This window comes from Microcaecilia unicolor, chromosome 3, assembly GCF_901765095.1.
Source record: "Microcaecilia unicolor chromosome 3, aMicUni1.1, whole genome shotgun sequence".
Lineage (NCBI taxonomy): Eukaryota > Metazoa > Chordata > Amphibia > Gymnophiona > Siphonopidae > Microcaecilia > Microcaecilia unicolor.
In genome coordinates, this window is record NC_044033.1 from 436,275,971 (window position 1) to 436,288,721 (window position 12,751).

The 12,751-nt window shown below is 45.3% G+C and overlaps 1 protein-coding gene across 5 annotated transcripts in view; it reads right to left on the minus strand.

The window, feature by feature from the left end:
• Positions 1-3,707: 3,707 nt before the first annotated feature.
• ASAP2 (ArfGAP with SH3 domain, ankyrin repeat and PH domain 2) overlaps positions 3,708-12,751 on the minus strand; it is a 333,390-nt gene continuing 324,346 nt past the window's right edge. For all 5 annotated transcript variants that reach the window (XM_030198894.1, XM_030198893.1, XM_030198892.1 and 2 more), the window contains one exon: positions 3,708-4,736. In XM_030198894.1, coding sequence (XP_030054754.1) covers positions 4,662-4,736 — 75 coding nt within the window. In that variant the 3' untranslated portion in view covers positions 3,708-4,661. The remainder of the gene's footprint in view (positions 4,737-12,751) is intronic.

Consider the following 12,751-nt stretch of genomic DNA (forward strand, 5'->3'; position numbering starts at 1 on the left):
CTCATATGTGTGCTGCTTCAGGTAGGCTGGGGAGGGTTTACAGGTGAGCGTCTTCCTGTTTGAATTCTTTGAGTTACTTTGTTTTTTTCTACATTCTTGAATCCTATTTTCTGGTCTGAAGATGTATTTTGATTTTTCTTCTTTAATATTATTGACTTTTATTCTTTTTTTTCTTATTTCTTGATTGTCTCAGTATTAATGAGATATGTGGTTACTGACAATATAATAAAGATTTAAAAAAAAAAGTGTGTAGTGCAGATGACAGATCTGTGCCAAAATAGGTGAACAAGGGACAGTCTATGCTGACTCCGCACTAGAAAGATGATTATACAAAAAAAAAAAAAAGAGTGTGGTGCTAAACTGGATTCAGGATGACTTATGCTGGTTGCAGATTAAGAATTTATGTGTGACCTGAAATCTGAACCAGAAGTCATATTGTGCTGTCCCTTTTGTACTCACTGTTCATGACAAGCAATATTAACAGTAATTTGTATTCTGCTTATTCCTAAAATCATATAGTCAACATACATAACTAAGAGAATGATCTGTTGGAATGCATAGTCATTTAAGTTTTGCTTCAACTGGATTCCATCCTTTTACCATATAGTATTCCTCTTTGTTTATCCCATGCATTCTTGAATTCTGTCACCATTTTTGTTGTCATACTATCTCACAGGAGGGCATTCCAGGCATCTACCACCCTTTCTGTGAAAATCTGCCATTTTCAAAATTCACTGTTGGCCAATGGATAAGTTTTGGCTAGACAAGTCAATGTCTGACAAACTTTATCCATATCAAGGCCAGGCTATGGTTGGGCCAGGGGCAGAATTTGAAGTTAGCCATATAGCAGCAATAGCAGCTAATTTTACCTTGCTATCTGAGTCAAGAAATATAGCAGGCCTAAAGATTTCTAGATTATACCATAGATATGCACAGGTCACAAAATTTAGCATTTCCTTCCCTATCCCACCCTCCCTGGAGGTCTAGCATCTCATCTCCCAATCTCATGGCCAGCATCTTCTCCCCCTTCTCTACTCAGCCAGTCCCCAACACCTCTTTTGGCACTCCAAAGATGCGCTCTGGTACAGGGCTTCTGATACAAGCCCATGCTCAAGCACACAGCTGCATACCACCCTCCCCCCCCCCCCCGGCAAGAAATGCATCATAGGAATATAATTGCCACAGGATCTGGGTACGGAACAGAAGAGGAGATACTGGGGGATAAGGAGGGGAAAGGAAGATGCTGGTTACAGAACTGAAGGGACAGGAGATGAAATGCTGGACCGTGATGAGGGGAAGATTCTGGCCAGGGAAAGGAACAGGAGAGAGAGGGTCTCCTGTCATACAATCACCCTTCCAAATGTGACCTATAAATGCATCATCACCATTTCATAGTTCTTAAGGTTCAACATCAGAATGTGACATACCTGAGACTCTTGGAATATTTACATAAGCTATCTTTAGGCTGATTTGACTCTTGATGAACACTAGCCCCTCAGTGTTCATCAAATTCACCTAAGAAAGAAAGATTTTGCTCCAGAGAAGAATGGGGGCATAAAACAGTTCCCATATATTTCATGCCTCATATTACTGCAGGACGTTCTACCTGGCTGTACCATGTTTGGCAAAGGCAGTTTTCTTTAAATTCAAGATAAAGAATTTAATAGTCATTTCTATTTCTTAATAGTTGGCATTTCAGGGATTTCTTTAATAATTCAATACTACTTTTATTAATTTTCTTTTAAAGAAATTTCAAGTTAATGAAATGCCAGAACACTGTAAAAGATTTTATACAAAGATGTTTAAAGCTGTTATCGTTCTCTAGTTTAAGTAACTCATTGATAACAGTAAATACATTTATTGAACATGCTCTAATTATAAATCACTGCATCCAATACATTGAAAATACAGGCTGATTTAGTGTGTGTGTGTGTGTGTATATATATATATATATATATATATATATATATATATATATATATATATATATATATAGTTGCTCTGCAACTAAACCAAGATTATAAACCAAAGCAAATAATATACATTTCAAATTGTATTTCTAAATTGCATTTTATGTTAATCACCACATTAAAACATCTGTCAATACAGCAATGTAATAATCTGCTTATAAAACTATATGTATGTGTGCTATAAGAAAATTTGATTTGGTAAAAAAACAAATGGAATGGAAAATGCCAACATCTTTCAGCAGAAGTCCCCAGTTAGACTGCACATTTTATACTGACCATGTTTATATCAACATCTTTTTAGACTTTTTGCTCAGTTTTCAAGGAGCAAAGAAATATAAACTGAAAAACACACAAAACATTTTTTTCAGCTTGTAAATTTAAAAATTCTATCACTTGTAATAGCAGCACCATAAGATAAAGATATTTGATAGTCAAGTTGCATTTCTGAGTAGGAACATTACTCAACTGGAACCATATGGCATTTTAACACCAAAACAATGATTAGTTTCATGATTCTAAAACCAGTAGAGAAATTGAACATCTCAAAGCCTTGATCACTATCAGGTACTTGTAACCTGAATTGGCCACTGTTGGAAGAATGATTCTGGGCTAGATGGGCCACTAGTCTGACCCAGTATGACTATTCTTATGTTTACTGTTGCCATGAAATAGATAACACATTTTAGTGGTAGTTTTCATTCCTACCTTTGAATACAACTCAACTCCATAAATATAATTTTGAAAATGTCAAATCACACCAAAAGTCCTGGAAAAATGCATTTTTTTCAAGCATGTGTATCAGATACTAGTGATAAACTAGTTAGCTCCAGCTGAACACAGACACACTAATTTGAAAACCTATTGCTCCCTTAGCTTTTACTCTAACTAAACCAAATACTGACAGTATCACTGCTGTATGAAATGTCTCCCATGTTTCTGCATCAATCTGAAATTAATTGTTGTAGTATGAAAAATTTAGTCTCAACTTATTTTTATACTATTACATCAATATTTCTTATAAATAATTCTAAAAGAAGTATGCATTAAAATGCTTTATTTTTTTCTGACCCAGTTGTTTCCACTGCTCCTTTGAACTTTCAGTTCAGTTTGAAATGGGACTGGGATCTGGTGCTACCCAGGGATTTCATCCTATTCCATATCCCCTTCCAATCTACTTTAGTTCAGTCATTACAGTGACAGTATTGCAGAACCCTAAATCCAGTGATGACTATGACTATCCAAAGGATGGACTCAACAGATCCCCAGTCATAACCAAACTAGCAAGCAGAAGAGGAGGAGGGGTAGCCTAATGGTTAGTGCAGCGGCTTGTGATCATGGCAACGTGGGTTCAATTCCCACTGCAGCTCCTTGTGACCTTTGGTCAAGTCACCTAAGCCTCCATTGCCCCAGGTACAAAAACTTAAATTCTACCTCTAATAGTGCTATAGAAATGATTAGTAGTAAAGACCTGAGCCACATATCATACCAGGCTCTTCTGAAACATTAATAGGGCTGGTCCCCAAAATTAGCATATTCTAATCACACTAAATATTGGACACTTCTTTATAGTAAAAGTACAAAAATATTCGCATTAGAATTTATAACCATTCCAGTGAGAGCTTATGGTCCCCCCCCTCCCCCCAAGTTAGAATTTATGGGAATGAATCAGAGTACAGTCATGCATCTGGGCTATTTTCACTGCCAACTTAAAAGCTGTTCCTTTTGAATAGCTGCATCTGGGCTATTTTCACTGCCAACTTAAAAGCTGTTCCTTTTGAATAGCTGATTTGGTCGTTTGCATACATCAATAAAAGTGTACAGTTGACATGACGTTATACAAAGCAATTGGCATTAGCCTATTAAGTACCCTCCTCTGAAGGTAAAAGAACCAAACAGAAAACCACTCAAATAGATTCAAGTTTTTCATTTGGCTGCAACTTCCATGTTTAGGGATTTTCTATAGGTACACTGTAAAAGAAACATGGACTAAGAACATTGATAAAAATGGAACACCTACTGTTTTCATAGATGGACATAAGGAAGCATAGCAATGGCACATCTACTTTTGTGCCAAACACACCAAGAAGTGTTCCCAATGAAGGAAGAGACTCTGCTATCAACTTTAGCAATTACCTAAACTAAAGCAGACAAATACAGTCTCGTCTCCAACTGTTAATTCAACCAGTGAACATGACATGAATTAAATGACTAAGGCTCAGTAATGCTTTTAAATATGATGATTGAATAAACACTTAGCCAAAGGACAGCTCAGTCTAGATTTTGCATAAACACATAAAATGATTATAGTGGACAGTGGGCCTCATTCTCAGCAAACATTAAGACAGAATTACAGGATTAGTACTATAAGATACATTATAAGCTTATGCAGAAATCTCAAATTGTCTGAAGCAAATATCTACATCACATTCTTAAGAAACTTCCTTTGAGGAAAAATAAATAATGAGAATATAAGACTTTAAAATTTTAGTTACAAATCTACTTTTTTTTTTTAAAGAAAGTTTTTACAGACTTGATCATATTCACACTTGACAAAATCTGCCAGAATAACAGAATTAAGGTCAGTTACATGAACAATGATATTGTGGACCAGTTCTTTCAAGTTATATTTCTGTTTTCAGTAGCTGAAATGGACTTCTCTTTTCTCCATGTGTTTTATTTTCCATCTGAGGCTTACTCAGCAATAAAATGAACAAATGACACTGGAAAAGCTCCTCTGCGGTTAGGTTCTCCATCAATATAGCCAATCTGTAATACGAAAATGTTATTTTCTCTCTTTCTTTTGAGACAAGAACAGTGTTTAGTGCACATAAAGAAATGGGCGCATTACTTGCTCTGCCACCTTTCAAATTTTTTTTTTTTTTGGGGGGGGGGGGGGGGGCTGGCAGTTTATTCCCGTTTTCAGCTCAATTCAAAGTCCACCGTTATTTTACAGTGTAGTAAATGTCTTCAGCCATTAGAGTAACAAGGGGACCCAAAGCATCATTCTCTGTGGAACCAAGTTTAATCTGGCTACTAGGTGCCATCATGGAGTAATAACAAAACTCTCTCCCCTCAAAACGCTAAAACCAGGCAACTGAAAGGGATGGGCAAACTTTGGGAGCAGGAGGGCCTGCTCTCCCCTCCAACTGCTTGGGATGCTGTTTAGCCCAATTACAGTCCAATCATTTACCTGGATAGCAAAAGCCTAGTCTACAAATCAAATTCAGGTCCTCTGCATAGCAATGTGCAGCATTTTTCACTATGCTGTCAGGATGGCCCAGATACAATAACCATTAAATGCAATAAGACTTTACAAATACTAAGCTGAACAGTAAGATCTCAAAAGACTACAGCCACCGCCATAGATTTTTGGTCTACTCAGATTCAGCTTTGGTATTAAATTAGCACTTCTAAAAACCACAGGTGCAACACTGTATGTGAAATTGCTATAGACCTGGTCATGTGGGCACAAGTCTGCAGGCACTACGTTTCTCTTGGTTTGAAAGTCTCCCAACCATTCTGCAGGTGCTGTCTCCCTCTTGGTCTGAAGATATTCCAACCATTACCAAATTAGTCGTGCAATTCAACTACAGAATCGTCTCCCTCAACCAAATGCTTATGCATCTACTAATGTGCTATAAATATTACACAAACTGTTTTCACTTATAAATTATATCTTGTACTTGATACGCATATTTCTGGCCTGCTTTTAATGTGCATGCTCTGTGGTTCCCATTTCCTAGTATATATATATATATATATATATATATATATATATATATATATATATAGTTTATAGACTAAGAGGGCAATTGTAGAACTGACCCACATAAGTGGCTTCAGCTTGCATAGACGTAAGTAGCGACAATTTTAGAAAGAGAGTAAAATATGCATACCTTCCCTTTGAAAACTGCCATTTGCACACTGATCTAGCAGCGCAGATACATGTGTATTTTTATGCCTGTTTTGGAGCAGGTGTAAATATACAAGTATGTATCTACTTATTTATTTGTTGCATTTGTATCCCACATTTTCCCACCTATTTGCAGGCTCAAAGCGAATGCTACATACCTGTAGAAGGTATTCTCCGAGGACAGCAGGCTGATTATTCTCACTGATGGGTGACGTCCACGGCAGCCCCCTCCAATTGGAATCTTCACTAGCAAAGGCCTTTGCTAGCCCTCGTGCACCCATGCGCACCGCGCATGCGCGACAGTCTTCCCGCCCGAACCGGCTCGTGTTCGTCAGTCCCGTATATAGCAAGACAAAGACAAGGGAAGACACAACTCCAAAGGGGAGACGGGCGGGTTTGTGAGAACAATCAGCCTGCTGTCCTCGGAGAATACCTTCTACAGGTATGTAGCATTCGCTTTCTCCGAGGACAAGCAGGCTGCTTGTTCTCACTGATGGGGTATCCCTAGCCCCCAGGCTCACTCAAAACAACAAACATGGTCAATTGGGCCTCGCAACGGCGAGGACATAACTGAGATTGACCTAACAACTTATCTAAGTAACTGAGAGTGTAGCCTGGATCAGAATAAACATGGGCCTAGGGGGGTGGAGTTGGATTCTAAACCCCGAACAGATTCTGAAGCACTGACTGCCCGAACTGACTGTCACATCGGGTATCCTGCTGCAGGCAGTAATGAGATGTGAATGTGTGGACAGATGACCACGTCGCAGCCTTGCAAATCTCTTCAATAGTGGCTGACTTCAAGTGGGCCACAGACGCTGCCATGGCTCTAACATTATGAGCCGTGACATGACCCTCAAGAGCCAGTCCAGCCTGGGCGTAAGTGAAGGAAATGCAATCTGCTAGCCAATTGGAAATGGTGCGTTTCCCCACAGCCACTCCCCTCCTGTTGGGATCAAAAGAAACAAACAATTGGGCGGACTGTCTGTGGGGCTGTGTCCGCTCCAGATAGAAGGCCAATGCTCTTTTGCAGTCCAATGTGTGCAGCTGACATTCAGCAGGGCAGGAATGCGGACGGGGAAAGAATGTTGGCAAGACAATTGACTGGTTCAGATGGAAAGAACTTAGGGTGAGTGCGGAGGACTACTCTATTATGATGAAATCTAGTGTAAGGGGCCTGGGCTACCAGGGCCTGAAGCTCACTGACTCTACGAGCTGATGTAACTGCCACCAAGAAAATGACCTTCCAGGTCAAGTACTTCAGATGGCAGAAGTTCAGTGGCTCAAAAGGAGGTTTCATCAGCTGGGTGAGAACGACATCGAGATCCCATGACACTATAGGAGGTTTGACGGGGGGTTTGACAAAAGCAAGCCTCTCATGAAGCGAACAACTATAGGCTGTCCTGAGATCGGCTTACCTTCCACACGGTAATGGTATGCACTGATTGCACTAAGGTGAACCCTTACAGAGTTGGTCTTGAGACCAGACTCAGACAAGTGCAGAAGGTATTCAAGCAGGGTCTGTGTAGGACAGGAGCGAGGATCTAAGGCCTTGCTGTCACACCAGACGGCAAACCTCCTCCATAAAAAGAAGTAACTCCTCTTAGTGGAATCTTTTCTGGAAGCAAGCAAGACACAGGAGACACCCTCCGACAGACCCAAAGAGGCAAAGTCTACGCTCTCAACATCCAGGCCGTGAGAGCCAGAGACTGGAGGTTGGGTTGCAGAAGCGCCCCTTCGTCCTGTGTGATGAGGGTCGGAAAACACTCCAATCTCCACGGTTCTTCGGAGGACAACTCCAGAAGGAGAGGGAACCAGATCTGACGCGGCCAAAAAGGAGCAATCAGAATCATAGTGCCTCGGTCTTGCTTGAGTTTCAACAAAGTCTTCCCCACCAGAGGTATGGGAGGATAAGCATACAGCAGGCCTTCCCAGCAATCCAGGAGGAAGGCATCCGATGCCAGTCTGCCGTGGGCCTGAAGTCTGGAACAGAACTGAGGGACCTTGTGGTTGGCTCGAGAAGTAAAGAGATCTACCAAGGGGGTGCCCCACACCTGGAAGATCTGCCGCACTACTCTGGAGTTGAGCGACAACTCGTGAGGTTGCATAATCCTGCTCAACCTGTCGGCCAGACTGTTGTTTACGCCTGCCAGATATGTGGCTTGGAGCAACATGCCGTAACGGCGAGCCCACAGCCACATGCTGACGGCTTCCTGACACAGGGGGCGAGATCCGGTGCCCCCCTGCTTGTTCATGTAATACATGGCAACCTGGTTGTCTGTCTGAATTTGGATAATTTGGTGGGACAACCGATCTCTGAAAGCCTTCAGAGCGTTCCAGACCGCTCTTAACTCCAGGAGATTGATCTGCAGATCGCGTTCCTGGAGGGACCAGCTTCCCTGGGTGTGAAGCCCATCGACATGAGCTCCCCACCCCAGGAGAGACGCATCCGTAGTCAGCACTTTTTGTGGCTGAGGAATTTGGAAAGGACATCCCAGAGTCAAATTGGACCAAATTGTCCACCAGTACAGGGATTTGAGAAAACTCATGGACAGGTGGATCACGTCCTCTAGATCCCCAGCAGCCTGAAACCACTGGGAAGCTAGGGTCCATTGAGCAGATCGCATGTGAAGACGAGCCATGGGAGTTACATGAACTGTGGAGGCCATGTGGCCAAGCAATCTCAACATCTGCTGAGCTGTGATCTGCTGGGACGCTCGTACCTGGGAGACGAGGGACAGCAGATTGTTGGCCCTTGTCTCCGGAAGATAGGCACGCGCCGTCCTAGAATCCAGCAGAGCTCCTATGAATTTGAGTCTCTGTACTGGGAGAAGATGGGACTTTGGATAATTTATCACAAACCCCAGTAGCTCCAGGAGTCGAATAGTCATCTGCATGGACTGTAGAGCTCCTGCCTCTGAATTGTTCTTCACCAGCCAATCGTCGAGATAAGAGAACACGTGCACTCCCAGCCTGCAAAGCGCTGCTGCTACTACAGCTAGGCACTTCGTGAACACCCTGGGCGCAGAGGCGAGCCCAAAGGGTAGCACACAGTACTGGAAGTGACATGTGCCCAGACGAAATCGCAGATACTGCCTGTGAGCTGGCAATATCGGGATGTGCGTGTAGGCGTCCTTCAAGTCCAGAGAGCATAGCCAATCGTTTTCCTGAATCATGGGAAGAAGGGTGCCCAGGGAAAGCATCCTGAACTTTTCCTTGACCAGATATTTGTTCAGGGCCCTTAGGTCTAGGATGGGACGCATCCCCCGTTTTCTCTTCCACAAGGAAGTACCTGGAATAGAATCCCAGCCCTTCTTGCCCGGATGGCACGGGCTCGACCGCATTGGCGCTGAGAAGGGCGGAGAGTTCCTCTGCAAGTACCTGCTTGTGCTGGAAGCTGTAGGACTGAGCTCCCGGTGGGCAATTTGGAGGCTTCGAGGCCAAATTGAGGGCGTACCCTTGCCGGACTATTTGAAGAATCCAACGGTCGGAGGTTATAAGAGGCCACCTTTGGTGAAAAACTTTCAACCTCCCCCAGACCGGCAGATCGCCCGGCACGGACACGTTGATGTCGGCTATGCTCTGCTGGAGCCAGTCAAAAGCTCGTCCCCTGCTTTTGCTGGGGAGCCGTGGGGCCTTGCTGAGGCGCACGCTGCTGACGAGAGTGAGCGCGCTGGGGCTTAGCCTGGGCCGCAGGCTGGCGAGAGGGAGGATTGTACCTACGCTTACCAGAAGAGTAGGGAACAGCCCTCCGTCCCCCATAAAAACGTCTACCTGATGAGGTAGATGCTGAAGGCTGCCGGCGGGAGAATTTGTTGAAAGCTTTATCCCGCTGGTGGAGCTGTTCTACCACCTGTTCGACCTTTTCTCCAAAAATGTTGCCCACTCGGCAAGGGGAGTCCGCAATCCGCTGGTGGATCCTATTATCCAGGTCGGAGGCACGCAGCCATGAGAGTCTGCGCATCACCACACCTTGAGCAGCGGCCCTGGACGCAACATCAAAGGTATCATATACCCCTCTGGCCATGAATTTTCTGCACGCCTTCAGCTGCCTGACCACCTCCTGAAACGGCTTGGCTTGCTCAGAAGGGAGCTTGTCCACCAAGTCCGCCAACTGTCGCACATTGTTCCGCATATGAATGCTCGTGTAGAGCTGGTAGGACTGAATCTTGGCCACGAGCATAGAGGAATGATAGGCCTTCCTCCCAAAGAAGTCTAAGGTTCTGGAGTCTCTGCCCGGGGGCGCCGAAGCATGCTCTCTAGAACTCTTAGCCTTCTTTAGGGCCAGATCCACCACACCAGAGTCGTGAGGCAACTGAGTGCGCATCAGCTCTGGGTCCCCATGGATTCGATACTGGGATTCGATCTTCTTGGGAATGTGGGGATTAGTTAATGGCTTGGTCCAGTTCGCCAGCAATGTCTTTTTTAGGACATGATGCATGGGTACTGTGGACGCTTCCTTAGGTGGAGAAGGATAATCCAAGAGCTCAAACATCTCAGCCCTGGGCTCATCCTCCACGACCACCGGGAAGGGGATGGCCGTAGACATCTCCCGGACAAAGGCCGCGAAAGACAGACTCTCGGGAGTAGGAGAAAGCTGCCTTTCAGGGGAGGGAGTGGGGTCAGAAGGAAGGCCATCAGACTCCTCGTCAGAGAAATATCGGATGTCCTCCTCCTCCTCCCACGAGGCCTCACCATCGGTATCAGACAAGTTCACGAACCTGCGTCTGAAGCCATGCCCGACTCGACTCCATGGAAACATGGCCACGGTAGGAGCGTCGAGAGGTGGACTCCCTCGTCAGCACCGGCGAAGCTCCCTCCGCCGACGGGGAGTCTGCCTGGGAGGCGGCCGTAGCCGGTACCGCAAGTGGTACCGATACCGGAGACCTCACCTCGGGCAAAGGGCCAGCCGTCGCCTCACCCGATGGTACCGGCGGCGCAAGCACCCCCGGTAACGGAGGAGAAGGGCGCAGCAGCTCTCCCAGAATCTCTGGAAGAACGGCCCGGAGACTCTCGTGCAGAGCGGCTGTGGAGAAAGACTGAGAAGCCGATGCAGGCGTCGAGGTCAGAGTCTGTTCCGGGCGTGGAGGCGGTTCCGGGCTGTCCAAGGGGGAGTGCATTGACACCTCCTGAATAGAGGGTGAGCGGTCCTCCTGGTGCCGATTCCTACTGGGTGCCGACTCCCTCGGCGACCCAGAGCTCTCGGTACCGAGACGGGAAGGAGACCGGTGTCTATGCTTCTTCGACTTCTTCAAGCGAAGCATGTCACCGGAGCTTCCCGGTACCGATGAGGAGGACGTAGAATCCAACCGTCGCTTCCTCGGGGCCGAGGCCGAAGAAGGTCGATCTCGGGGGGGGCTGTACCGCAGGAGCCCTCAGGGCAGGAGGAGACCCACCCGAAGGCTCACCGCCACCAGCAGGGGAATGGACAGCCCTCACCTGCACTCCAGACGAAGCACCACCGTCCGACGACATCAGCAATAGCAGAGGTTCCGGTACCACCGACGTTGACGCAGCCTTCCGATGTCTCGGTACCGACTATGCAGGAGGTAGAAGCCTCGATGCAGTCGATGCCAATGCAGAGGTCGAAGACTTCGATGCTGTCGATGTCGATGCACTCGACGAGTCCCATGCTGTGTCGTCGAAGAGCCCGAGAACAACGCGTTCCACTGGGCCAATCTCGCTACCTGAGTCCTCTTTTTGAAAAGAGCACAAAGACTACAAGCCTGCGGGCGGTGCCCAGCCCCCAGACACTGAAGACATGAAACGTGCCTATCAGTGAGCAAGATTACCCGGGCGCACTGGGTGCACTTCTTGAAGCCGCTGGAAGACTTCAATGACATGGGTGGAAAAATCACGCCGGCGAAATCAAAATTCGCGATGATGACGAAAGGCACCAAAAGGAAGGAAGAAAAAACCCGTACCGAGGCCAAATAATCCCGTCCCGAAAGCGAAAGGAAACATGCGGGGAAAAAGCTGGAAACACGGGAAAGGGGTAAAGACCTGAACGGTCTCTTTTTTTTTTTTAAAGCGAAAATCGCAAAGACGCGTGAGGTCAACTTGAGGGGCACGAAACGGCACAAAACACGACCGTGCCGAGCGAGGACAAAAGAAGACTGACGAATACGAGCCGGTTCGGGCGGGAAGACGGTCGCGCATGGGCGCGCGAGGGCTAGCAAAGGCCTTTGCTAGTGAAGATTCCGATTGGAGGGGGCTGCCGTGGACGTCACCCATCAGTGAGAACAAGCAGCCTGCTTGTCCTCGGAGAATGTGGCTTACAAAGTACCGTGATGGCGATTGCCAATTCCCGTAAGAGAAATATAGAGTGGTCAAGTGTTAATCTATGAGGATTTGCATATATACTTTGCATTTTGTAAATCTTATACTCCAGCCAACTCTGCCCCATGGAAAGCTCACAAACTACATTTTTTTTAAAAGTATGTATAGGATCACACCCTGTACATACTTTTATAAGTGTATCTGGTACATTATTTTAGAAATGACTCTCCACATATAAAACTCACTTTTAGACAAGGAAAGCATTTCTAAAATTCTCTCTTAGGTGTAATAAGAAAACAAGGATGGTAGATGAAATGAATAGCTGTTCAATGGAGACAGTGGGGGAAAAAATATCAGGACTCAAGAAAGTATGGGATAAGCACAGACAATCCTTAAGTGAGTGGAAAGGTGGAGATCAAGCAGGGTCTGTGATATTGCAATATGTAATTCTGATACTGTTTACGTTTTTTACTCTTTTTTTTTTATTATTGTACCCTAACTTGTGCTTTGTGGGTATAGTGGTCTCTAAGAATAAATCTGAATTTGAATTTTGTCATTAAATATGAAATGGTCAGACTAGACAGAAAAT